The sequence below is a fragment of the Podarcis erhardii genome (genome assembly GCF_964252035.2).
Source record: "Podarcis erhardii genome assembly, chromosome: 4".
NCBI lineage: Eukaryota > Metazoa > Chordata > Lepidosauria > Squamata > Lacertidae > Podarcis > Podarcis erhardii.
The window spans coordinates 97,284,597-97,311,030 of NC_138508.1; the positions used below are offsets into that span (position 1 = coordinate 97,284,597).

Consider the following 26,434-nt stretch of genomic DNA (forward strand, 5'->3'; position numbering starts at 1 on the left):
GAATCGGAGCATTGGTCCATCTAGTTCAGTAGCGTCTACACTTACAGGCATTGTGTCTCCAAGTTATCTTAGCTCTACCTGGAGATGCTGAGATTTGCACCTGGGAACCTTCTGCATGCAAAGCATATTTTCTACCACTGACTGGCAGCCCTTTGCCAAAGGGACTTCTTTGCCTAACAGCAGCAGCAACAATAAATAAAATTTAAAACTTATCTTCAAGTTGCTAGCATGAATTCTATAGGTTTTAGGCACTCTCCACCCTGTCCCCGCCTTTAAGTCTCGGGAAAGTGTGTGATTATAGTCTAGGGCAAATATAGTGTATATATAAAGAATTATTCACATAGAATTTTGCTTGCAGTGATGTGATGGATTGTAAAGTTCAACACTGGGAGTAGGTGGTATGATTTTATGCTTGTGAGTTAAAAGGCTCTCAAGATAGCCCTCCTTACGTGGTATTCTCTCAGAGCTGTCAGGTCACTGGGCGTTAGGGAGAGTATATTTTCTATAGTGTGCTTTTGGAATGCATTGTCAATGGGAAATCATTGATACAAGAACTCTCATGGATACAAGAACTACTTTGAGGTTTTTCCCCCAATTGAAATTTTGTGAAATTAAAAATAATAATTAACTACCACATCTGTTCTTGTTGGTCTTTGCTTGAGATGGTTTTTTGCAGATACACTTTAGTCTGTATTTGAATTGTTTTTGGCTTTTAATTGATTTTTATTAATTATGTTTTTTGTTGTGATTGCATACTTTTGCTTTGTAATCTGCCTTGAGGGGGCATTTGCCATTAAAGGTGGCCTAAAAGTCTTTTGGATAAATAATAATAATAATAATAATAATAATAATAATAATAATTTATTTGTACCCTGCCCATCTGGCTGGGTTTCCCCAGCCACTCTGGGCGGCTTCCACAAAGACCAAAAATACACTAAGATGTCACACATTAAAAACTCCCCTGAACATTCCCTACATAAATTTTATCAGGGATTGAGATGCCAAAGACTAATTACAGGCAGTATTGCTGATTTTATCTGGGAGCACTGAAGTATGAAATATATTTGTGGCACAATGAGCAAACCATGGTTAAGAGCTAAGTGGATTTTAATCTTAGTTATATGCATGGGTGTTGAGAGTATTTCCTCTTTGGGTAATAAAATATCTGTGCTTTCTTCAGAATCTGTGGTTGTGGTTCTGGTGAGTCTGGCTGTGCTGTATGTGGGTGTTGCAAAGCCTGTGCTAGAGAACTAGATGGCCAGGAAGCAAGGCAAAGAGGAATTCTTGATGCCGTAAAAGAGATGATACCACTGGACCTTCTGCTAGGTAAGTGATTTGAAAATGGGAAACATGGGAACCTTTGGAAAGGGGTTTAAGCTTAATGTTACCAGTCATTTCCTTGAGCTGACTTTGTGCTGCATTTAAAATCAGTCTTCCTGAAGAACTATACTTAAATGTTGTACTGTAGTTTAATTTAAGAATTTTAAATATGGTCTGGGTGTTTTAATTTGGGATGAAATTTACTCTTGAGCCAGAGACGTTAAATTTCTGGACAATTTGAAGCCATGGATGAAACCTGGGTGATATAAATCTAGATCGTACTCAAAGTATACCCATTAAAATCAGTGGATTTAAGTAACTTTGACTTAAGTCTATTGATTTCAAAGGGTCTGTTCAGAGTATGACTAACATAGAGTATGACTACAGTATAACTAAAACTGTATTAAAAAGCATTTCACTCATCTGCCAAGAGAATATATCTTTAGGGTTTTTTAATTTGTTTCTTAGTATTTCCAATTTTTTCTTTAGTAAAAAAAGTTTCAGAAAAAACACCCAGCTCCGGACAGTTGGGGGAAAACTTCAGAAGAGTGCAACTTAGAAGCAATGGCAGGAACAGAGAATTGTCTAATACAGTCATACCTTGGGTTGAATGTGCTTTGGGATGAGCATGTTCGAGTTGCGCTCCACAGCAACCCAGAAGTAACGGAGCGCGTTACTTCTGGGTTTCGCCGCTTGCGCATGAGCAGACACTCAAAATGACATCACGCACATGCGCAGAAGCGTTGAAAAGCGACGCGTGCATGCGCAGACGTGCCGTCGCTGGTTACATTTGCTTCTAGATGCGAACGGGGCTCTGGAACGGATCCTGTTCGCATCTACAGGTACCACTGTAGAGTGATCCCCCTTCTATTCCTAAAATTGTTTTTTTCTCATGCAGATAGATAAAGCACAGCACTCTTCCGTAGCTATATCTTTGATTCAGAGCCTTACTTTCTTTTTAAAGTGCTTTAGAAATGATAGTGTGCATTTCGTATGCTGACAGTATGAGAATTCACGGTTCCCTTTCTGTTTTTCTCCAGCTGTCCCTGTGCCTGGAGTTAATATCGAAGAACACCTCCAGTTGCGACAAGAAGAAAAGCGGCAGCGTGTGAACAGGAGGCACAGATTGGAAGAAGGGAGAGGTCAGCAGAACTAGCTTCTATTTAAGACTTAAGTCTAAGTGGATAAACATAATTCTGAGAAACTGACGTACAAAAATCAGCTTATAAATCCCAGAAATGAATGTATAAGGGCTGTGACTACAAACCAGTCTGAGATTATATTGCTGCTTTGTTGGGCTTTAATGGGAAACAGAGTCACAGAGGCTGACTTCTTTCCACAATGAATAGCTAAATCTATCTTCCTGAGCTACTGCAAAAACTTGGAATCTACTTTCCCCCAAGATGAACCTTTTCTGTGCGATCTGAAACATCTCTTACAGCAAATAATCTAAGAGGGGCAGGGAGGCGGCTCTGTAAGGAACACAGTACTTTTTGGTCTGCCTTAAATACTGCTATGATTAGTTCAAGAGTTTATTAGGTACTTAGGGCTTCAATGAGTTCTGAAACTAATAGGATGCGCCAACATAACTCTACCTATTTCGTTTCCTTTTTTAAAAAAAGCAAAAGGTGAACTACTTAAAGTGCATTGAGTTCATGGATTTGGCAGATGGAATGAGGATTTAAAGACAGATATGTTGGGTTTTGCTCTTACATCAACATGTAGGATACCAGTGCATGAAGATTAGTTTGTCTTCTAAGCGAATGAAGGATTTCCCTTTCTTAATGACAGTGTTATATGTTCAGGACAGTATCGCTGAGCATGAAATATTTTACAATTTCTTAATTTGTCTTTAGATTGTCACAGGATTATCTTTCATTTTTGTTCTGTGGCATAGACTGATAGAATGCTGCAAAATGCAGTAGGCCAGCTGTGATAGTGCCCTGTGTGTTTTTCTTTTAAAATACCAAGAAACCATGTCTGGGAAAGGATTTGGGTCCCACTTCTGTGTGTATTAATGAGGAAAGGGTCAGATTATGTGTGTGTGTGTGCACCTTCACAGTGGGCACAGTTAGCGTATTTTGTATTTCAAGGAGGAATACTTTTCATGTAACCTTTAGGAGTTAGAAAAAAGCATCAGTGTGTCTGTTAAGGTAGAGTAGGCCAATGCTGTGTTTCAATATCAGTCGCATGGACCCAAGCAGTGCTTAATATTTTTACTCACTTTTTTAGTGCAGAGTTTGCTTTTTTATGTGGGTATTTGAATACATAACAGATTATTATGAAGGAACAAAATAACTGGTTTTTAAGGTAAAAATATATAATTTTAACGATTTTTTGGGTAAGGGATAGTAAGATTTCATTTAAGGTACACAAAAGAAATTGGCAAACCTTAGCTGAAGAAACCAAACCTCAGCTTTTGATCTTGCTAGCGCTAGCTTATTTCTATTCTGAAAACATTAGGCTCATTTGAAATCTTGAGCAGCTCATGTTGGATGGTCTCAGAATAGTTGCAGCACAGAGGATGACTGATATGGCAGGACACCTCTGCACAGTAAAGGAGGAATGCAGTGATCTGAAATTAGTGCTGATTGGTATGTTCAGGCATGAGACTCGCAAGAAACTCTGTTGACAGTCAGTCTTCTGAAAAGGAATGGAATATTTAAGGTTTTTCTTTGGGATTTTTGTATTGGGCAGAGTGTGTCCTTTTGTCCATTCTCTTTAGAATGGACTCAATGTGCATTTGTCAACTGCTTCATTTGTTTTTATTGTGAGGAAGTAGACAACATGAAACCATTACCAAGTATTGCAAGATCTGAGACCTCCTGTGTTGTTGTTCTAGGTCACATTCCTCTGCATTATGATTTGTGGTATTGGTATTCCTGGAAGAACCACCCTGAGATCTTATGATGACGGGCAGATATAAATCAAATAAATAGATAGTATTGAGTAAATGCATGATACCCAAACTTCTGGCAGCATATTTTCTGGAAAAACCTGTCTTACCGTTTGATTGTAACATATCTTTTAAAAAACAACAAAAAGGACATGCAGCACAACAAGTTTCTCCAGGTGACCTACAGATCAGCACATGTGGCACTGAGAGGGCCAGGGAGCAGATAGATTATAATCAGCAGTGGAAGGAGCAAAGGACTTCTGGACTGGTCTTTCTCACAGCCCAACTCTCCTGATATTTTATATTTTTCTCTTTCAGAGAAAATAACAATGTATCCAGGCTTTTGGTGTTTAGATAAACTTGTTGTTGGGCTCTTGTTGATGTTCAGTAGTTTTACAATTCCCGCTTCACAATTGTAAAAATCTCTGCTTTTTGGGTTTTGTGGCTTCCGGAAATCACACTTTGGTTTTTGAAAGTTTTGGAAGTCGAACGGTCTTCCAGAATGGATTATGTTCAAAAACCGAGGTACCACTATATAGTGATTGTGCTTAAATGAGTAACCATGCAGGTAATAGATAATGTTTATTTTTCCATGCTGCAGTACAAGATTTTGGAGTCAGTTTGCTTTGTTGGTAGCCTGATGGGTGGGGTATAAATTATTTATTTATTTATTTATTTATTAATACTTGCATAATAGTCATGTTGCCCTGTGCAGACAGTTCCTACCCGCAGGAGAGATATTGGGATATTGTGAGCTGACCTCATTCTGTTGACTACCCATGTTCACACCTGTCTGATGTCTAGTCATTGACGGTCATAGTAGAATAGAAATCTATGTGTGTAGGCCAGATTGTGTCTTTAATAGCTATCAGAATAATAGGAATCAATCAAACAGACCAAGATCTTTGTATATGACCATATTCTTATGCTGCATTAAACATACATTAGGCAGGTCCAGTGCAGGTCTGGTTGCTCAATGCATGATGGCATATGACGCCTGCTTAGCTTCAAATTTACAGTCTGTTTTCCGTTTGGAGAAAATAGTTTGTACATTTAGGATTGATGTGTACTGGCTTTATTTGAGAGAGGAGAAAAAACTGATTGGGGAGGGGGAAAAGGAGAACTGAGCTCCAGTATTCATACCCAACAACACCACAGTGTTTTACTCTTGCCATTATGTAAGATTTCAGATGTACTCAGATTCTAGTTAGAGTTTGATAATCTGTTCCAAAAGTATGAAGTATTGAGTATTGATTATTGCATCCTTTTCCATGCTTTTAATTTGATTCTTTTTTTGTTTGTTGAACACAGTTTCCATTTTGTGAGCTTTCCTATGCATGTGCAAAAAATTTTCTCCTCAGGCCCCCTTGTATTTCCTGGTCCTATTTTTATGAACCATCGAGAGCAGGCTCTAGCCAGAATAAGACCCCATCCAACACAGCTAAAGCATAACCGGGACAAGCATAAAGGTATTTGGTCTTCCTTATTGATTGGGCTGGACTTAACACCTATTCTTCAAGTTATTTTTCTATCCACTGGGTATTAAAAGAAGTTCACAAAACTTGCTGTCTCTTCTGGCTAATCTTCAGTAACCTGAGGAGAAAGGAAAACACATTTTTAATGTTGAGCTGTTTTTCCTGTGAGAATATGTGAAAATGTGCATTACTTTCATTTTAATTTCCCTTTCCTTTAATGCATGCCCTTGTTTCATTGCTTTGTTTTCTTAATGAAAAATGGGAGTGAGATCAAATAATTCCTTCTGGTAGGATTGGTGACTATATGCTGGCTGGCTATAAAATACATATTTTTGTCTACAGTGTGTACTTTGAAATCCTGAAACTGATAGCAACCATTGTTGGGAAACAGGCATTCCTGTCTGACCTTGAAGGAAGCACTTGTGTTTTTCATAGCAAGCAGTAGTGGACAACATGGTGGGGTAGCATGGTGGGGTTTGCACCCTGCCCTTCCGCTTCCCATTGAGCAGCATCAACTCAGTTGTTGGGAAGTCAGGCAAGTGTTGCTGCCCGCCATGCCGTCTGCTACTGGTAGCAACAAAGCTCGCAGTGGCAATGCAGGTGAAAAATAACTCATTGGGCTAGAGATGGTTCATGGGCTGTATGCTGCTTACACCTGCTCTGGACTATTCAGGTCAGGTCCTTACTCATAAAGAATACTTGCCTCACTACCACTTACTTGGTGCTGAACTTCAAAGCCCTAAACGGCCTCGGCCCTGTACACCTGAAGGAGCATCTCTATCCCCACCATCTAGCCTGCACATTGAGATCCAGCTCTCATGACCTTCTGGCAGTTCCCTCCTTGCAAGAAGTAAAGTTGCTGGCAACCAGGCAGAGGGCTTTCTCTGTAGTGGTGCTCACCCTGTGAAACACCCTCTCATCGGATGTCAAAGTGATAAACCATTATATAACTTCCCATAGACATCTGAAGGCATTCCTGTTTAGAGAGGTTTTAACATGTGATGTTTTATTGTGTTATATTTTTCTGGGAGCTGCCCAGAGTGGCTGGGGCAACCCAGTCAGATTGGAGGATATAAATAATAAAATGATGATTGTTATTATTACTCAGAATCCTGAAATGTATAACCTTTTAATAAGTGTAGAATAGGCATCCCTCCTGCAAATCTATCTATATCTACCGTATATCCATATATATTTTGTGTGTGTGTGGCAGTGGCAGGGGAAGGAAGCACTGACACTCCACATTAACTTAATTTCAGTTGTACAGTCATTCTGTTTGAACATGGGCTCTAGATGTTGAACTCATATTGAAAACATGGTTTTAACATACAGGGTCAGGAAGATACCTAGTGGCTTAAATCCATGTGATATATTGGTGGGGTGTGTGTGTGTGTGAGAGAGAGAGAGAGAGAGAGAAGCTCTTCGTGGTACCACTGAATGTGGTGAGAGTGGTAGACAAGCACACAAACAGCATGGGGAGTACTATAGGAACAAGCAGGGACAGCAATGGGGGCAGATAGAGCACTGGCCAAGGACCCATGAGCTTGAAGGAGCCCACCAGCCTTCTTGAACTACATAGCTCCCACTCATTGGTTGACCCTCTACCCCCCAGGAGCCTGGTGCATGTGACCTTTTCGGTTTTGATTCAGCTCCTCTGTGCAGCAGCTGCCTTCTATAAGATACCCAGCATGCAGTGCTCATGTGGAGAATTGCACATTGGGTAATTTTATGGAGAGCAGCTGCTGCACAGAGGAGCTGAATCTTGCAGGCCGAAAGAGTAGGCAGAGCACATGCTGGTCAGCCTGCTCTCCACCTCCCCTTTCTCCAGGCAGATCTGGTGTTTCAGTGCCGTAAACAAAAAAGCGGCAAACAGCAGGAGTCTGAAGATGAAGCAGGAACAGCAGTTCCCATTTCCTTCTGCATTAGCCTATATTTTTGAATAGTGATTTTTTTAAAAAAATAACAACCCTAAGCTTTTGGTGTCTAAGGTGGCTGATGCTCTAGTGAGCAACCAATATATTGCAGGCTTTAAATCAGCCCCACAGTTGATTATTTATTTTGTACCTTAATCCTTTCCCTAAGAATGCTGTGTAGATGCCTTAAACTCAAAAGCATGCATGCTTATCATTATCTGATGAGGAAAGCCGTTTAACAAGTCATTGTTGCATAATTTCATTAACTTTAGCAGTGTGGTTTTATGGATGTAAATACTTGCAGTTGAGAGCTGTCTCTACACAGCTGAGTCAGGTTTGAACACTTGGAAATTCCATATGATATTGAAACAAATGCTAGATTCACAAACCAGTTAAGCTTCCCTGCTTGGATTTTATAGCACTGCCCTAACCATGTCTATTCAAAAGTAAGTCCTGTTGAACTGGTGTGGATTACTCCCAAGTAAGTAGGGTTAGTTAGGATTGTGGGTTTAGCTTGTTGAGAGGGAAACTTAAATTTTAGAACATTCCCATTGGAATTAAGAGACTATTGCATTTGAATTTCTTTTCTTTTATTAACTCCCGGTAGTGTAACACAGGATTAACAAAACAAGTTTTCCTCTGGACCAAAATTATAGCGTTGAAATGAAGAAAGCTTTGGCTAACTAAGTGGAGTTTTGTGTTCAAGGACTATGAACTCCATTCAGTCTCAGTAATTAAAAACTTTCAAGCCAATAACTTAATTCCAAGTAAAAGCAATAAGGAGTGCTATAGCACATTAAAGACTTAACAGATTTGTTATGGCAGAAGGTTTCATGGACTGAAGTCCACTTGCTTTGTCAGATGCATTAACTCTTAGTTTTGCAGGCATATAAAGGAGATAATTAAAAGGTGGGAGTTGAATGACAATGAGATTCAAAAGAATAAAGTTGGGTGATGGTGAGCTTAAGTGTGTGTTCAATATGCACCTCTTTTACAGCAGCTAGTTGTGGACAGTTTTTAAATCCAAGAGGGAGGATGTGATTTGAGAATGAAGGGGAGTGGCCAAGGAGCTATCCACATATATTTTGCATGGATTGTTGGATTTAGTCATGCTATAGTGAGCAGATTCAGAGTGCCTGTCACTCACAAAAGTCTCTGGATATTTGAACAGTCAAAAGCAAGTCAGAAAAATACAGCTCAGAACTTGGGCTGTATGGGGCCGTGGCAAGCCAAACTTTGGAAGGGCTGCATCTAGCTTTGGTTTCCTCCAGTTATAAACACTGCTTCCATGGTGATCAAAGCCCCCTAATGTGACCCATACTCCCTGGTGCCTGGCACTTCAAAAGGTAAAGAATGGAATTTCAAAATTTCAACCTCTTGAAAAGAATGGACCCAGGCCCATCCGAGCAAATGCAAGGTGACAAGATGGCACCCACATCTCAAAGAATGGCTCACTCAAACCAAGCTAACCTTAAAATTAACAACTTTAGGAAAGAATTGGCAGCCCAACTTAGTTAAGCAGTTACAGAAAAAATAAAACAAAATTGCTACACTTGCTTAGAAAATGTGATTTGTGGGATGTCTGGTTTGAGAGTCATCCTGCAGATCATTGCTCCACATTCCATTTGCCAGTCTGTAGAACTGTGTTTCTCTTGGAGGGTTTGTTCCCAGCTGTACGTAGCATAAGCATAGGGGAGATAAGCATTACTGATCACATTCCAGTTTCAGTAGAAATGACTGCCTTAAAAAATGGTCAAGCTTTGACTACTCTGCAGACAAAATACAAGATAGCTTACTTCATTACTTTTCTCAAAACAATACAACAAATATTTCTCTTACCACACAGTGGGAGACAGTGAAGGCTACAGTAGGTGGGGTGTGCTTCAGAGAAAGCTGCCATTAAAGATAGGAATAGGCAACAAAAAATGGATCTAGTACAGTAAAGAGCTGAATTATTGGCAAAACATGGTGAATCAAAAATATATTTAGGAAATTAGAGATGAAAAGAATTGAAGTTTCTGAATGTCCACAGCCATGATTGATCTACCCTATACAAAACAGATTTTATGAATATGGGAGTAGGGAATCTTGGGTGTTAGCAAATGGAATAAAGCAAAAAAAGGGGAAAGCATGCTGTATGTAAAATTCAGTTAAGCAATAGTACTTGAACTTGGAATCCAGTGGAGATCTTTGAGGCTTTTGCAACTTTCTGTGAGTAATCGTATGCATCAGGACATACTGAAACCAAAGTAATTTAAGCTTACTTATCTAAAATGCAAATTCAGTAATTAACAGGAGAGGAGAGATGTGGGCTTAATTCATATATCGCTAAGGAAGAAATCAAAGAAGTGATTAGTTCTCTTAAAATAAATCACTGTGTCCTGACCATTTTATTAATGAATTCTATAAACATTATAAGGGATTTTTGTTGTTTAATGGAATTCTGGCTGGCAAATCTCCCTGACACGTGGAAATCACTCACAATTATTGTAACCCCCAAGCTCATAACAATGGTTTGATAGCTCAAAAGCAAAAAAGGTTATTTATTTATTTATTTTTTAAAAAAACTGTTTCAGACTTCTGCTGTTTCATGGCAGTAGCAAGTAAAACATTATTGGCACCATACCATTAAGGACAAAAACCAGGCAGGTAAAACATGGAATAGGAATGTCGGGTTGGGGAGGGATGTCATCTGGGAAGCTACAGTTTGTTCCATCAGTTCATATCTGTTCTGTGTTCCAAATCAGTCCATAATTTTCCAAAAAAAGTTTGCCTAGGTTTGGATGTACTGTATTTGGACACCTGTTTACGACAAACGGTAATTTCCATGAGGTCAGAGAATTAATTTTTGATCCCTTGGAGAAATTTGAAAACATAAAGCTTTTGTTTCTTATAATTAACCATAAGGCCCGAGACCTTCCTCAAACAATTCAATTTGTCCTTGGTCAGAGAACACAAACCATTAAGGACAAAAGTAGTGAAGAGTGTATTTGAGTGTGTTCATAGTCTTCACTTTCAGTAAACAGTTGTGCATCATTTCAGGGTTAAAGAAGGATATTTGTTTGTTTTTTTAATAAAGGCATGGAGTTGCTAAGAAACATCTGTTTTTAAATTCTAAACGCTCAGTTTGCATAGTTCTAGTGACCATTAAAATCAGCATCATTGTTTCGACTCAACTGATGTGAAAATTCATTCTTGAAGAAATGGACTTGAGTTTCTGTGCAACACGTCTAATGTTTTCAACAACTGAATATAAATAGAGATGAAACAAAACATGTAGCATCTGAGAAATAGAGTTTGATAAAGCCTAGGCACTTTTAAAATGAATACTACTCTTTAAAATTACAATATATTGAAAGCTGCATAATTCAACAAGTAAGGCGATTGTCAGGGAACTGCCATCGGAGGAACAGGTGGTGGAAAGGCTCCAGGAGAATAGGAGAGATTCTGCAGCAGAAGAAGAAACCAGTAGGGGGAGAGCAGGAGCTCCGACGGAAGGGGAGTCGGAGGGGAGGCTCTGGGATACTTCCAGTGAGAATAGTGAAGAGGTAACAAGACCCCCCTTAGGAACTCCCACCCTTCGCCGGAAACTGTCACGCAGAGAGTCCAGGAGGCGCATGTCCGTCAAACAGCTTTTATGCTGGAGTAAGTTCCGTAGACGCCCACTGTCAGATTCTACCAGCGACTGACGGAGTCATGCTTTGGGGGCTCCGTTAGTGACTCGGTTTGGTTGACCAGCCAAACCCCAGAGGGATCAAGCTTTTACGCACAAGCAGCTCATTATCCCATCACAGCGATGTTATTGGGTTGTTAACTTGGCTGTAATATAAAATACAAAGAGCACAATTTTAAAATTATAAGCTTTTTTTTAAATAAAATGTGGTTTGTGCTTAACACATTTCATAAGTATAAGCTGTGCTTGGAAAGCCAACTTTGATTAGCCAGTTTGTCTTTCCAGAACTCTATTTCATCAATAAATATGTTACTTTATATACGTAGTTTGACTCAACTTTAAGCAATTGAATTGCAGAGCAGCCATAGTTCGGTGAATAATTCACATGGCTTGCATGCAGAAGTTTCCAGGTTTAGTCCTTAGCATTGTGGCTAACTCCTTCCTGTAACGCTGGGGAGCAGCAGTATAGATAAGATTGATCATGATGGACTGATGGTCAGATTGGGAAAGCACTAACTAGGCTTTGGGAAGAAGGAGGCAGGAGTACTTTAGGACCCTGTCAGAGCCCTCATGCCTCCTTCCCAATGCCCAGTGTCTCGCTTACCCAACTTTGGGAAGTTAGTGCCAGGGCTGGGGGAGGGGCTTCAGATGTTGCTGAGGTCCTCTAAAAAAGGCATTGAGGGACGCGCATTGGCCCACCCTGTTCTAGGTGGCTGATGGCTGGAAGGTACTGCAATGCAATGAAAGTGGGCTTTTTTGAATCCAGAGAAAATTGCAAATTCCTACGCTGTCAACCACAGGCACTGCTTTGTATAGTGGCGATTCTCATCCTGTATTACGTGTCATCAATATGTGACTTTTGCACTTACTAAGTGCTGGCGTGCTCTGGTCCATGGGGTCACGAAGAGTCAGGCATGACTAAACAACAACAACAAGTGTTGTTAAGACCAAACCATTGTTGCAGACTGTGAAGAGTAAGAATTTAGTGTTGAGATACAGGTACAGATTTGGTAGTACTTAAAACAGCAAACCATTTACTGTAGGATATAGCTGGCGTAGTTATATACCGTAGGTTCAGATGAAGGTCAAGAATGCATCGCTGAAGCAAACTGGATTTCAGTTTCTGTAGGTTAATGCATGAATTTGAAGTTTTGTGTCTTAAAATACAGCAGGATCCTTTTCTGCCAGGGTTGCTAAAGCTGATGTATTTATTTATTTATTGCATTGGCACAATATATGCGAGTTTATCCAGCTTTATCCTCAAAACTGGATTCTGAGAGCTCTGTTGTGCCCATCCAGCAGCCTTCATTACTGAAGTCAGGATTTAAACTACATTCCCCCTCCCCTATTCCTGCTTTCCTTTCTGTCCACCAGCTGGCCATTTTGAGTATTCTCCTCCTCTTTCCCATCCCTTGCCTTGCCCTTCACCCTGCAAATACAGTTTTGCAAACCTGGAGAAAATAGTTATCAATGGCCAGGCGCATCAAATATTTTTTACAATGAACAAAATATAGGTACGAAGTGGGCTTTAGAAACCTTCAAGTTTTGAAGACCCAGTTTGAACATCTGACTTTTTCTCTCACACAGACTTTTTAGTGCAGTTTAGTCCAGAAAACGTTGAATTTCCTAACTCTAACACGGATCTTGGTTGTGCATGTTCAGTTGTGAGGCCTTTTTACTGTGCTTTGGTCTCGCTGTACTTAATTTCATCTCCCCCTAAAGTTAGTTGGCCTGCAGTTCCCACTCTCTGGTATTTCTGTCTTTTTTTGCCCTTGGGGTGGGGGGGAATTACTGTTGCAAGTCGCAGCAATGGGATGTTACAAATTTAAGGTGCTGAACATCTTGTCACCCTCCCTGCCTTTTCTTCATATAGCTTTCTCCTAGCTTTCACAACTAGATGTTTGCAGCGATTTCTACTTGCTTTCATCTAGTCACCTTTCCTTTCATAGGCTTCTGAGAGTATGCTAACTGGCCCTTTTAAACACAGAATTCAAGTTTAGTTGCTTGAATTTGGAGTGTTGGTATTAATGGATTGTTCCAGTCTTTTAGCTGGAATCCCATTTTCTGTTCATGGGATAGATTATATCAGTGCTTTTTTCTGGAGGGACGCAGGGGTACGCACACCCCTAAACAGTTTGTGAATCTAAGTTTGGCCACATTGAGGGGCAGTATTTCAATATGAGTAGGAAGATGAGAGTACCCCTCAATATTTTTTTTAGAAAAAAAGCATTGGATTATATAAATTTGTGTGCTAGCAAATGTTTTCTCGCAAGTTCTGTTTTGTAGAAACCTCTCTTTATCTGCTGACACGGAAGTAACGACAAAAAATGGAGAGTAGTATGGATCCTTGAAAGGAGGAAGGGATATCAACCAGGGCCATAGGTTATGGCTTCAAAGCCCTATCCCATGACCTTGGCAAGCCTGAGGTTTCTTAGATTTATAGCAAACTGCTGAAATCTATTGCAGTTTCTCCTCCACCCCACTCCACTCCATACATTTGATAAAAATCACTCTTGATCCTTCGATGACTGCATGTGGCCCTGTTTGTTTTTCCTTTCATTTTGCCATACTCAGAAAAGTACCTATTTTTAAATCAATTGAAAAGCAGAACTTGACAAAAAAGTGTTCCCCTCCCCCATCTAAACTACTGTTTTAGTCGAATGAAAATGTATACCCATGTAATTGATGTGCAACGCTCCTTTGATTAATAGATCTAGATCCCTTTAATTGCATTGCAGCCCTAATTACTAGGATTGCATGCTTTCATTGGTTTAATCATTGAATCTTTAGCTGATTAATCAGTCAGTGGTGGCCAACTTTAATTTGTGGAGCTGAGATTAACAGTGCACTTTTTTTGTTCAGGGGGACTATTTTAGTTCTGTTGTTAATAGATGAATTAATCAAAACTTGGTGGTATCTAAGTGCTTATGCTGGCACAATGATTTCTGCTTCTCAAATGGAAGTTGCCCTCTTGTCCCCCCTGCAAACCCCCCTCTGGAGGGTTGGGGGAACCACAAAATCCCTAGGGGGCACATGGGGAAAGAAGAAGGTGGAAGTTCTGTAACTCAGTTGAAGGTCCTTGTGCTAACAGAAGCACTTCCTTGGATGGCCGCCCTTGAATGTGAACATCACATACACTGAATAATAATAATATCCTGTTAGTTATGATGCTGCATTTCTTTGGAATGACTCTCACCCTTCTTTGTAATGCAGCTGGTTTACTGTGGCCATTACAAAACTCAGGTTTCAATATTTATCTCAACAGCAGCCACTGCTTGCTTGTTTAAATCAAGCGTTATTTTTATTTGGTGTGTGTGAACTGGGCATGGTGGTGTAATTGCTACATATTTGAAAAAAAAAGCAAAATGGCTTCTCACATACTCTTGCATTTTAACTGCAGCATCCGTTAAACACAAGCAACAGTTTTATGTATCCATCCAATTTTTAAACAACATACCATTTTGCAACATTAGCAATTTACATACAAATTGTGATTCTGAAGTTCCTAATTTCTTCAGATATATGCTGGGAAGTTTTGGGGTTTTTTTGCCTGTAATATTAATGAATTAAGTAATAGGGATTTTGCTGAACTTGCTGAGTGTTCCCTGTAACATTTAAAAGTCTTGTTTTAGAAGAATATCAGTTTACCACTGAAGAAATGACAGTTATTCTCTTCTGATTTTTCATAGTCACCAATACTGATAACTATTACTGTAATAACCCCTGCCCCCAAACCTTTTACCTGCGCTGCTTAATCCTTTTAGTTGTTATGCTATTGCTCACTGCTCCTTCCACTTATTGAGGAATGGTATGGGGTATAATTGCGCGTTATGTTTGTAGATGGAAGTGGAGACAGGAGTGAGAAGGATGCCAGCAAAATCACAACCTACCCACCTGGCGCGGTCCGCTTTGACTGTGAACTCCGAGCAGTACAAGTGAGCTGTGGATTTCACCATTCAGGTAGATAACAGAAACATTTATGTCATGCTGACTTCATTTTTCCAATGTTAGTTGCAAGAGTTTCAATCGATCATAGCTTCCTCAGAAAGCTTTGGGAGCTCGTGGTATATGTACTTACATTAAATAAACGAGATGCACATTTCAGTCCTTAAAATGATACTTGATGCCTCTAGAATAGGGTTGTGGGAACTTCATTGACCTTATGGAAAGCATTCCCTGTTGGCCAAGGATGGGCAACCTATGGCCCACTAATAGTTGTACTTCCAACTCCCATCGGTCCCAGCTAGCATGGCTAATAAGTAGGGAAACAATGGGAGTTTTAGTTCCCCATCCTTACCCTTGATCAGCCCTCTGGATGCCACATGCCAGCAGTTGGTGGGGGGGAGGGCAAAACAAGAGTGGACAAAGCCAAAGTGGGCATTGCCTTCTCACATAAACACTAATACATACTACATGCATGCCACACCCACTAATCCATGTAGCATGTGAAGACTTGCATGCGTACACAAGACACATGCAGTGCATACATATGTGCTTTCACTCCTCCCACCTTAGTAAAGGTAAAGGGACCCCTGACCATTAGGTCCAGTTGTGACCGACTCTGGGGTTGCGGCACTCATCTCGCTTTATTGGCCGAGGGAGCCGGCGTACAGCTTCCGGGTCATGTGGCCAGCATGACTAAGCCGCTTCTGGTGAACCAGAGCAGTGCACGGAAATACTGTTTACCTTCCCGCCGGAGCGGTACCTGTTTATCTACTTGCACTTTGACGTGTTTTCGAACTGCTAGGTTGGCAGGAGCAGGGACCGAGCAACGGGAGCTCACCCCATCGCAGGGATTTGAATTGCCAACCTTCTGATCAGCAAGCCCTAGGCTCTGTGGTTTAACCCACAGCGCCACCCGCGTCCCTCCCACCTTAAATTTTTAAAAAGCATTTTTTCCTGTTTTTCAAATGTAACTGCTGACAGGGGAGGGGAGTCTTCGTGGAGATTGCAGGTGTCGTTCCCCACTCCCTCAAGCAATAGTCTTCATTGCCACCAATAGTTGTTGTCAAGCCCAAATGCCTGGAGGGGATCTGTTTTTGATGAGGGCCTTGGAGTTCATGAGGAGGGCACCCCGGCTGCAGTTACCCTGGCCATGCCCCCTCCGCCCCCCTATTAGACTCGGGGGGGGGGACTCCAATAAAGCTTTTGCTAAGCCTAAAACCTGCCAGGGGCTGTGCATGGAGGGGATGCAGTTGACCAGATGGAGAGACCCAGGGGTTGTATCTGGCCAGTGGGATTCTGGATCCTCACTCCTGTTTTAGAAGTACCGTATTTTTCGCTCTATAAGACGTACCAGACCACAAGACGCACCTAGTTTTTGGAGGAGGAAAACAAGAAAAAAAATATTCTGAATCTCAGAAGCCAGAACAGCAAGAGGGATCGCTGCGCAGTGAAAGCAGCAATCCCTCTTGCTTGTTCTGGCTTCTGGGATAGCTGCGCAGCCTGCATTCGCTCCATAAGACGCACACACATTTCCCCTTACTTTTTAGGAGGGGAAAAGTGAGTCTTATAGAGCAAAAAATACGGTAACATACTGTTCATTCATGCTAACATTTATCCAACTGTTCTTCAGTGAACTTTTAAATTTGCAAAATTATATGTCATCCAAATTATTTCTGCATCAAATGCTCAAAAACCAAGAAAACACCCCATTCTTGTTTTTACTGGACACATTGGAAAGATTTCATACTGGGCAGACTTATAGAAAGTGCAAACTTCTAAAGCCCCATATTTTAACCCTTAGTTGTTCTGATGGAGAATGGCGATGTTTACACATTTGGATATGGGCAGCATGGGCAACTTGGACATGGAGACGTTAATTCCAGGTATGCGACTATAAATGTGTTTTAAATATGAAATCGTTGCATCTTTATTCTGTTTGCAGAATACTTTCAGTTTTGCATTTTCCCTACGATGACTCAAATGCTTTTGAAGGTAGTAGGAATTTTCCCCATGAGAGCAAAGCGATATAATGTTATCACATCTAGCCTTTAATATTTGATGCTTTTGTGTGAGTGATAGACACATTCTGATTTGTGTATGGGTGTGTATACGCATATATATCTCACCGATATCCACATGTAAACTATGTTCAGTTCAATTTATTGTGTTTAGCATGCAGCCATGACACGCATAAAAATAGTAATAACAAGGTTACTGGTAATAATGGTGGTTTACATTTCTCCTCCCTGACCTTTACAGGTTAAATCATTTCCCATTCTCCCTTTAAGTTTTATTACACGAATTTGTAAAGCCTTGGCAAGAAATTTGGATGTTCTAAAGAATATATACCTCTCTACATCAGACAACAAAAACAGGTCTTTGCAAGAGACGTGTATATGCATATATATCTCACCTGTATCCACATGTAAACTATGTTCAGTTCAATTTATTGTGTTTCAATATGGCAAATATTGTTAATGGAAAGTAAATATGTCATGTTATGGATCAGATTTATGAGACAAAAGTGTGATAGTGGCCACATTTTCATGTCATGGTAAGCCATAAACCATGGCTTACTGTGTGTAAATCTGTAGCTAACGTTTGTTCTTAGTTTACTGAGTGTGGTCCCATGAAACAAGAGTAGCGAAACAGGCACAATTTACTTGCACATAGTAAGTGTGGTGTATGTCACCTGTAGCCCTCCAGATGTTACGAGACTCCCAATCCCATCATCATCGGCTATTGAACATGGGATTTGGAGTCTAATAACATCTCTATTAGTGTTTCAGACAAGAAACAAAACAGTAGAAAAGTATAACCAGTTAAACAATCTGAATGGCAGTGAAAAAGAGTTAAATAGCAGGTAGTTTGGAAGAGGGGGTAGTAGCATTGCATGGATATTTAAATAACCATTCATACTACCAAATTGTGCTATTCTGCCCTATATTTATGAGCACTATTCACTATTCTAATTTTTCTAATGGTTTCTTTATCCTCACAATTTAACTGTCAAATGTTGTTTAGCATTTAAACATTTTCTATTTAATTGTACCACTTCAGCTTCATTCACTGATATCATGTAAAATACATATGGACTATATTTTTGATAGAAGATGAATGTATACATAATAAAAGATGCACTTATTTTGTTCCAACTTAGGGGATGCCCTACTCTAGTACAGGCACTTCCAGGACCTAGCACACAAGTTACTGCAGGCAGCAATCATACAGGTATTCTGTTAATGGATGGACAAGTCTTCACATTTGGAAGCTTCTCGGTAAGATTTTTGTTAAAATTACATTTTCATATTGGAAACACCTTAAAGATTATTAACTGGTATAAGTTCATATGTATTTATTTTTGCCTTTAAAGATTGATTTTTGTTTGTCTGCTGGTTTATTATATATCTTTATTTTTTTCTTTGTTCTGCTATGTATTGGGGTGGGGAGACTAAATAATAATAATCTTTGCTTTTCCAAATAAGCTTTTTTCATTTATTGATTGATGCCACTAAGTCTTTGAATTGAAGAGATTTCTCCAGTTTCAAGCCTCATCTCATGCTCTTTATCCTACTGAAGTTCAGACCCAGCTTACAATGTGTTTGGTTCAGTATGATTCCAGTCAGCTCATACTACTTCCTTCCCTTTCCCACCAAAATGTACCTGACAGTGATAGCAGAGACGAATTATATTGGGAGGGCCCACACAGCCCTAGAGGTTGGAATGCGGGGTCCAGGCCCACCAGAAACCATAGGAGAACTCCATAATTCCAAATGGAAGCACCAGCATAGTTTATGCTCAGCCAGGTTGGGATGAGAATGGGCAGGAGGAGTCATGAGTGGCTTCTTGGTGGAGACAGCGATCTAAAAACATTGAAATTAATGAGTTGCTTTGGGGCCAATCTGAATCAATCCCAAAATAACCTGTTCAAGTGGTGCTTTTTACAAACTGAGCTCACAGTCCAACTGTAAAATCATGACATTACATGCTTATTGAGATACATAATATTTGTTGTCTGATAAAAAGGGGGGCAGCTCTATGCCTTCCATGGGTCATACCAAGCCTGGGGGTCAAAACAAGGCACCAGCTTACATCTTCTCAGATGTATATCAGGCTTCCGTCCAGAAATGTTGCTCCACATTATCTGCTGCCCCTTAGGCACAGATTCTTCCCAGCACCAAATCCTTTAGCTGACCTCTTTTTCTCATGGCTATTTCAGTGTTGTGATTTCTTCAGCATGTCCAGCTCTCCTTTCCCTAATAGCCCATTCTTTTTGGGGCTTACTCCCAAAAAGAATGGACTATTAGGGAAAGGAGAGGTGGACATGCTGAAGAAATTACAACACTGAACACCTTTCTGGAATCTCTGTAGAGTTGTCTTATTAGAGTTATCCACCTTTCCCAGTCTATTCCCAGTGTCTCCACTGGCCGCCTTCCCTTCCTCTCCCCTCTCTCAGAAGCTTTTCATACCCTCCTTCTTTCCCCTCCTTTCCTTCTGCCAAAGGTGTAGCAATTGGACTCTTTTGGTGCCATCAGGCAGCTGATGGAGAGAGCCCTGCCCTTTACCCATAGATGGAGTCTTCAGGCAGTGTCCACATATGGCCTCCTCAGGAGTCATTGCCTGCTGGTATAGATCAGGGCCTGCTTAATGGGCCATGGGCCAGTATAGGATTTGTGCACCCTGGTACCTCACAGTGCCACATATTTATGTTTCCTACACTGACGATGCTTGATAATGCTAGTTCGTGAAATGTTTGCATTTCTAACCATTGTCATTTTCTAATTTACATCTTTAGAAAGGGCAACTTGGGAGGCCCATTTTGGATATTCCTTACTGGAATGCAAAACCAGCACCCATGCCTAACATAGGATCAAAGTACGGACGCAAAGCAACTTGGATTGGAGCAAGTGGTGACCAGACTTTTCTTCGCATCGATGAAGCTCTCATTAACTCTCATGTGCTTGCTACATCAGAAATCTTTGCTAGCAGACACATAATAGGCAAGGTTCATTTGCTCTTTTGTTGTAACTGAAAGGAAGTAATGAAGTTGAGGTCAACCTGTTGTGTTTGTGTTTGCTGGTGTATTGGCTTCCTCAAAGCACAATAAATATATTTTCATCTCTCTATGTTATTGCCATTTGAGAGAATGAACGAGGACTAAGTATATGAATTCTTGTTTTTCCCCAGGCTTGGTTCCTGCAAGCATATCAGAGCCTCCTCCATTTAAGTGTCTCTTGATAAATAAAGTTGACGGAAGTTGCAAAACATTTAATGATTCTGAGCAGGAGGACCTTCAAGGATTTGGTGTATGTCTAGATCCTGTTTATGACGTTGTTTGGAGGTAAATGTTGGCTGAAGATAGCTGCTGGGAACATAGTTCTCTGGGTTTGAGAGAGCTCATGAAGGATGGTCTAGGAAACATTGAACTTTATTCCACTTGTGGCTTCAGCTAGTTCCTTCTGTTCTTATGTGGAGAATCTTCGCTTCCTTCCACTTAATGTTTTGGAAATAAGTTCTTAGCCAGCAATGTTATAGAGGAAGTATAGATGCTTGACCATTATATCAGTATATACTGTGATGTATGTGTCTAGAAATGGCATTGGGGTTGGGGGCTGTTGCTTAAATGTAGCTGGCACACGGCAATGAGAAAATGGGTGAGAATCATTGTTTGGAATCAATTGGACTTTAAGAGTAATGGCATGAAAAGATGACTGCTGCATCGTTCTTGCTTTACATTTGAAACATCATCTTTTGGTCAGGTTTCGACCCAATACAAGAGAACTGTGGAGTTACAATGCAGTTGTAGCTGATTCCAGACTTCCCTCGGCCCCTGACATGCAATCCCGCTGCAGTATTCTAAGCCCAGAACTGGCTCTTCCAACGGGGTCCAAAGCTCTTACAACAAGGTCACATGCGGCTTTGCACATTCTAGGTATGAATAGTTGACCTTGAATAGCTGAAATTAAGTTGATGAGATGTGATTTTTATTAACTTCTAGAAGAGTGTGCTTCACTTGTCCCAGTGCTTTAGTAGTTCACTTAAAGGCATTATTTACCTGAAGACTTCGAATGTCGAATGGTAGCACTTCAGTTAATCCATGTTTTCTTAGGTTTCAAACAATAAGCCTTATTTCCTGTCTAAGTGGATCTTCCTTCTGTGTAGATTCTTGTAAGCTGTTAACCCCTGCACTTTGTAAAGCTACTTTGAAAGCGTCTAATCATCATTTAATCTAACGGAGATTAGCAAAACAAGAAATTTATAAATTGGTAATCCTAGTTTAGAACTTGGAAAGAATTACTTCTGCTTGGTAATAAGAGCACTTTTACTCTGAGATAATTTACTGAAAAGGTGGCAACAGGAAGGGTGCACTATGGTAGTTTCGGTACCCTTGCTAAAACGAATGGGTAGTATTCAGTAAATTCATTGTATAGTACAAATATAAGCTGTGCTATGCAACTTCCTTGCCTGCCTAAATCTGCTCCAGAGGAACCCCCGGAGCAAAATTTAGGAGGTGTGAGAAGAGAAGGCAGGAGAGTTACATTCCTCTAAACATTGTTACAGATAACTTCCAGTCTAATGTAAAGAAACTCAAGCCTAATCTGGGTTACCACCAGTCATATTTGGGAGTTCTTTCCAGTTCATCTGCAGATCTGTTTCAGACATTCTTTTCTAAACCCCATATGATTTTGTTTCCTAGATTAGCAGTATTGGTCAGAATTAATTGGAGGTCTGGTGTGGTCAATTAGTATAGCTTGATCAAATTTCTTACAGACACTAGTCCTTCTACCAGAATGTGCTCAGTTTATTTTTCTTTGTTGTTTTTAGGCTGTCTTGATACATTGGCTGCTATGCAGGACTTAAAAATGGGCGTGACAAATACAGAAGAAGAAACACAAGCTGTAATGAAAGTGTATTCCAAAGAAGACTATAGCATTGTCAACAGATTTGAAAGTATCTATCTATGTATCAAATACAGATTTTCCTTCCTGTATGTAGTGCATGAAGTTGAATGTGCAAAAACTTACCTTTTCCTTCTCCCTTTAGGTCACGGAGGGGGTTGGGGTTACTCAGCCCACTCAGTAGAAGCCATCCGCTTTTGTGCCGATACTGACATCTTACTTGGTGGACTTGGCCTCTTTGGTGGCAGGGGTGAATATACTGCCAAAATAAAGGTAAGAAAAAGTTTGTTTTGGAGCATGTTTAAATCTGAGTTTAGAATATAGCATTACACTGATCAGGTATAGGAAATGAGAAAGAGGGTAAAAAAAGAGCTCTAGATTTTTTGGAACCACAGGGAAACAGCTTTCCTGGGAAGAAAACTAAATTTGAAAACAAGAGAAAACTTGTGGTAAATAAATACATGTGTTTTATGTTTCATACCACCCTTCAACGCAACACATTTTTTCGGGGGGTGGGGTAGAATGACATACTAATAAGGCAGGAAAGTAAAACTTTTAAAGGCTTCTCTTTTCAGTTGTTTGAATTGGGTCCGGATGGAGGCGATCATGAGACAGATGGTGACCTTCTTGCTGAAACGGATGTCTTGGCGTATGATTGTGCTGCAAGGTAAAATGAAGGAAGAGCCTTAAGCAGGATGAACAGATAATGCACATAAAGTTCATTTTGTTGTGAAACACTTAACGATAACATTAGATTTCTATCTGTGTTTTTTTCTCAGGGAAAAGTATGCAATGATGTTTGATGAACCAGTTCTTTTGCAAGCTGGTTGGTGGTATGTAGCCTGGGCACGAGTATCTGGCCCTAGCAGTGATTGTGGGTCCCATGGACAAGCATCTATTACTACGGATGATGGGTAAATATTTTCTTTCTTGGATGTTTTGTTTTGAGGTTCAGAAGAAGCCATGTAACTGGTGTTTGAATAACGTTTCTTCTTCAGTGTCGTCTTCCAGTTTAAGAGTTCAAAGAAATCGAATAATGGTACAGATGTTAATGCCGGCCAGATTCCCCAGTTGCTGTACAGGTAATGCTTTAAAAAAAACCCCTGAAACAGTGATAGATGTCATTTGGAGGGGGGACAGTTTAATACAGCATTCACTGAAACATCTTGTTACGATAGTCAGTATTGCAGTTTTGTATCCTTTTCTGTACGATGAAGATGAAGTGGTTATTCAGCCTTTCTTTTATTTCATTTGTATTTCACCCTTCCTACAAAGAGTTTGGAGTGACATGTATAGGATTATCCCAATTTTTCCACTCTTACAACTTTTTCTTTAGTTTAACCTGAGCAATGGCAACTATCCCAAATGTACCTAGTGAGCATCGCTATATAAGATTTATATCTGGTTCTCCCTGGATGAGATGAACATGTTAAACTGGGTTGCCTGGTTAGCTGTGACAGGGTCTTCTTGGTGGCAGCCCCCAATTTGTGACATGCCCTCCTGAGGTGAGTCAGTCTCCGTCACTGGTAACTTTTAGGAGAAATTTAAAAACATGCCTGTTTACCTAGGCATTTGATGGCTGAAATTTCTGTCTCTGGAAGTCCTGGAATTAATAGTATGAGAGGGGGGATTGCTTTTTAGGAGTTCTAAACTTTAATAAAAGTTTTGTTTTATTATTAATATTGATATGTTTTCTGCTCTGGGCTCCTTTGGAGGACTAATAATAGTAGATGTCACACAGGACTGCACTGGATTTCTTCTAGTTGCCCAAGCCACCTGCAGCTGCATCCCTTACTTTAAACAGAATACTATTCTAGCAGGTTCCCTTGATCCTGGGAGCAACTTGAGGGAACACACAGTCTGCAGTTAGAAGGACATAAATCTCTCTTTATGCCAAAAGACCTTGCAGCTGGCTGATTTAATCTACAGTAGGGCTTTGACCCTCCAAAAAGAGAAAGAATAGAGTGTGCAGTTATCAAGAGCTTAGATCCTAAGAACTGCTAGGATCCACTCATAGAACAGGGCTTTCCAACTTTCTCATTTTCTCTTGTAGCCTAGCAGAAAACTTGTGTGAAATAGGAAAGTGAAGTATTTTACTGAATGGATAGAATATATATCTTGAGGATCAAGACTGCTTGATATTCTTTGAAAGACCACATTTAGTGTATTCTCCAGTTTTACCATATGAATTGACAGCATGTGCAAATGTTTATAAATTCTACTTCTATACTCTAGTATCTAGAGTAAAGAAGTGTGGGATTATACTCCCCCCCCCCTTTTTTTTTGCTTTCAGGCTGCCAACGAGCGATGGCAGTGCCTCAAAAGGAAAACAGCAAACAAGTGAGCCTGTGCACATTTTAAAGCGCTCTTTTGCAAGAACTGTCTCAGTGGTAAGTATCTGTCAAGTGTGTTGCATACAAGGATCATCCTAGTTTGTTCATCTAAAATTGGTTAATAGAACGTAGGCTAAAGCATATTTTAAATTAACGCTGCTTGCAACATGCCATGCTTGCACAAAACTGTTGTGTCCAATGCAATGCTTAATGTCATCCTGAATTAGTGAGGTTATTTATCCATCAGGATCCTTCATCATATGTTGTCTGAGTCAGACTCTCTGGTATCCTGTTAGATGCTTCTATTGTTCCCACTAATTGAGCATTCCAATGGGTGGGTGGGTGGATTTTGAATTTTTTTCTACCTGGTTCTGGGACCTCTCTTGCCTGCAATCGTTATTTCTACTGGTGTGTAGAGATTCTCATGCATCCTCAGCAGTTTGCTGAGGACACTGGCATTAGACAAGGAATCGGGCTAGAAATCTCTTTTATCTGAAGGTGGTTGGGGTTTCTTTTTGGGGTTGGTCACCTTGCTTCTTCCACAACTTGTCTTGAAACAGGAGTGTTTTGAATCACTATTGAGCATTCTTCATTGGAGCTGGACAACCTTAGTGTTGGGAGTAGAGGAGCTTCGAGGATTGAAAGGGTTCCAGTATACAGCTACCCTTTTGGATTTAGAAAGGCTGCGATTCGTTGGCACTTGTTGCTTGAGGCTACTGCGTGTCTATACGTGTGAGATATACCCTGTGTCAGGTAATATACTAAGTTCAAATATCTTAAGTGCATGAAACCCAAGTTTTCAAGGGAACATTTAGAGCAAAATAAACCCACCACAAGATAAAGCAGATTTAAAATCTAGCTACTGGTCTGAGAAAATGGAAACCCATTTTCAGTAGATGTTATTTGGAGATGTAATATTCACTATGCCTTTTTCTTCTTCGGTGAACTGAAGTCATAGAATCGTAGCACGATCAAATTGTAGAGTTGCAAGGGATTCTGGGGTTATCTAGTCCAATTCCTTGAAATGCAAGAATCTCAACTAGATCATACATAACCATCATCCAATCTCTGCTTAAAAACATCCCAAGGAAGGAGAGTCAAATTATCTGATTGGTTTATTGTTTGCCATTTTGTTAGTAACTGTCTTTCTCTTTCCAGCTACTACGAAAGCCGTTGTTGAAGAAACTAGCAAGCTGGCAGACTGCATTGGGAAGACTAGAACCTTACTAAGAAAAATTTTATCTGAAGGAGTAGATCACTGTATGATCAAGTTGGACAACGACCCCCAAGGATACCTCACTCAGCCACTGAATCTTCTAGAAGCTGTTCTTCAGGAGTGCCATAACACTTTCACAGCCTGCTTTCACTCATTCTACCCGACACCAGCTCTACAATGGGCTTGCCTTTGTGACTTGCTAAATTGTTTAGATCAGGTACTGAAAAGTCTTTGTACATATTTTTTAAAAACAGTTCAAAAGCAATATTGTGAAACATTGACATTAACCTTTCAAACAGACACAGCATCCTTGACCAAAAGATGAAACATTTCGGTAGCTCATTCTTTCCCCAGCGTATGACATTTAGTGAGTCTCTAAGTATGCAGTTATCATGACTAATGCCTCTGGTTTTCAGTTTGGTCCCATCCTTTAATTCCAATTGCAAATTGCCCTATAACATTTTACTTTACTGCTTTCCTATCCATAAAGGCTAAAACTATAAAGTATACATTTTATACATTATACAAAGGAAGGCGATTGCAGGACCATTCTAAACATTCCTGCTCCTAGTTCTCACTTCATTGCTCTCACCTTGGCCTACAACTCACCACCTGCTCTTCTTTTCCTGCTGCTTGCCAGCTTCCTCTTCTGATCTACTTCATTATGCTGTTTTTCCCCTACTCAGCCCGCAAAACTCATTGCCAGGAAGGTTGAGTACTAGCTCCTGAAATTCTTCCCTTTGTCAGAGATATTCCTCTGTGGC

The 26,434-nt window shown here is 40.2% G+C and overlaps 1 protein-coding gene and 1 long non-coding RNA gene across 14 annotated transcripts in view; one reads left to right on the plus strand and one right to left on the minus strand.

Moving 5' to 3' along the window:
* The window catches only part of MYCBP2 (MYC binding protein 2), a 138,824-nt gene that overhangs the window by 34,215 nt on the left and 78,175 nt on the right, over positions 1-26,434 (plus strand). For 11 of the 13 annotated variants that reach the window (XM_081857927.1, XM_081857917.1, XM_081857923.1 and 8 more), the window contains exons 16-32: positions 1,181-1,326; positions 2,361-2,462; positions 5,578-5,685; positions 15,118-15,237; positions 17,024-17,105; positions 18,383-18,500; positions 20,018-20,222; positions 20,410-20,563; positions 20,982-21,154; positions 22,048-22,173; positions 22,267-22,394; positions 22,697-22,788; positions 22,901-23,035; positions 23,120-23,203; positions 24,415-24,511; positions 25,015-25,207; positions 25,613-25,887. In XM_081857927.1, coding sequence (XP_081714053.1) covers positions 1,181-1,326; positions 2,361-2,462; positions 5,578-5,685; positions 15,118-15,237; positions 17,024-17,105; positions 18,383-18,500; positions 20,018-20,222; positions 20,410-20,563; positions 20,982-21,154; positions 22,048-22,173; positions 22,267-22,394; positions 22,697-22,788; positions 22,901-23,035; positions 23,120-23,203; positions 24,415-24,511; positions 25,015-25,207; positions 25,613-25,887 — 2,338 coding nt within the window. The remainder of the gene's footprint in view (positions 1-1,180; positions 1,327-2,360; positions 2,463-5,577; positions 5,686-15,117; positions 15,238-17,023; positions 17,106-18,382; positions 18,501-20,017; positions 20,223-20,409; positions 20,564-20,981; positions 21,155-22,047; positions 22,174-22,266; positions 22,395-22,696; positions 22,789-22,900; positions 23,036-23,119; positions 23,204-24,414; positions 24,512-25,014; positions 25,208-25,612; positions 25,888-26,434) is intronic. The other 2 variants (XM_081857926.1, XM_081857928.1) reach the window with 1 other exon arrangement.
* Positions 74-22,382, minus strand: LOC309339933. The gene is made up of 3 exons (XR_014155672.1): positions 22,248-22,382; positions 5,723-5,809; positions 74-173 (listed from the first exon to the last, which is right to left on the minus strand). It is a non-coding gene; the product is annotated as an uncharacterized lncRNA (long non-coding RNA).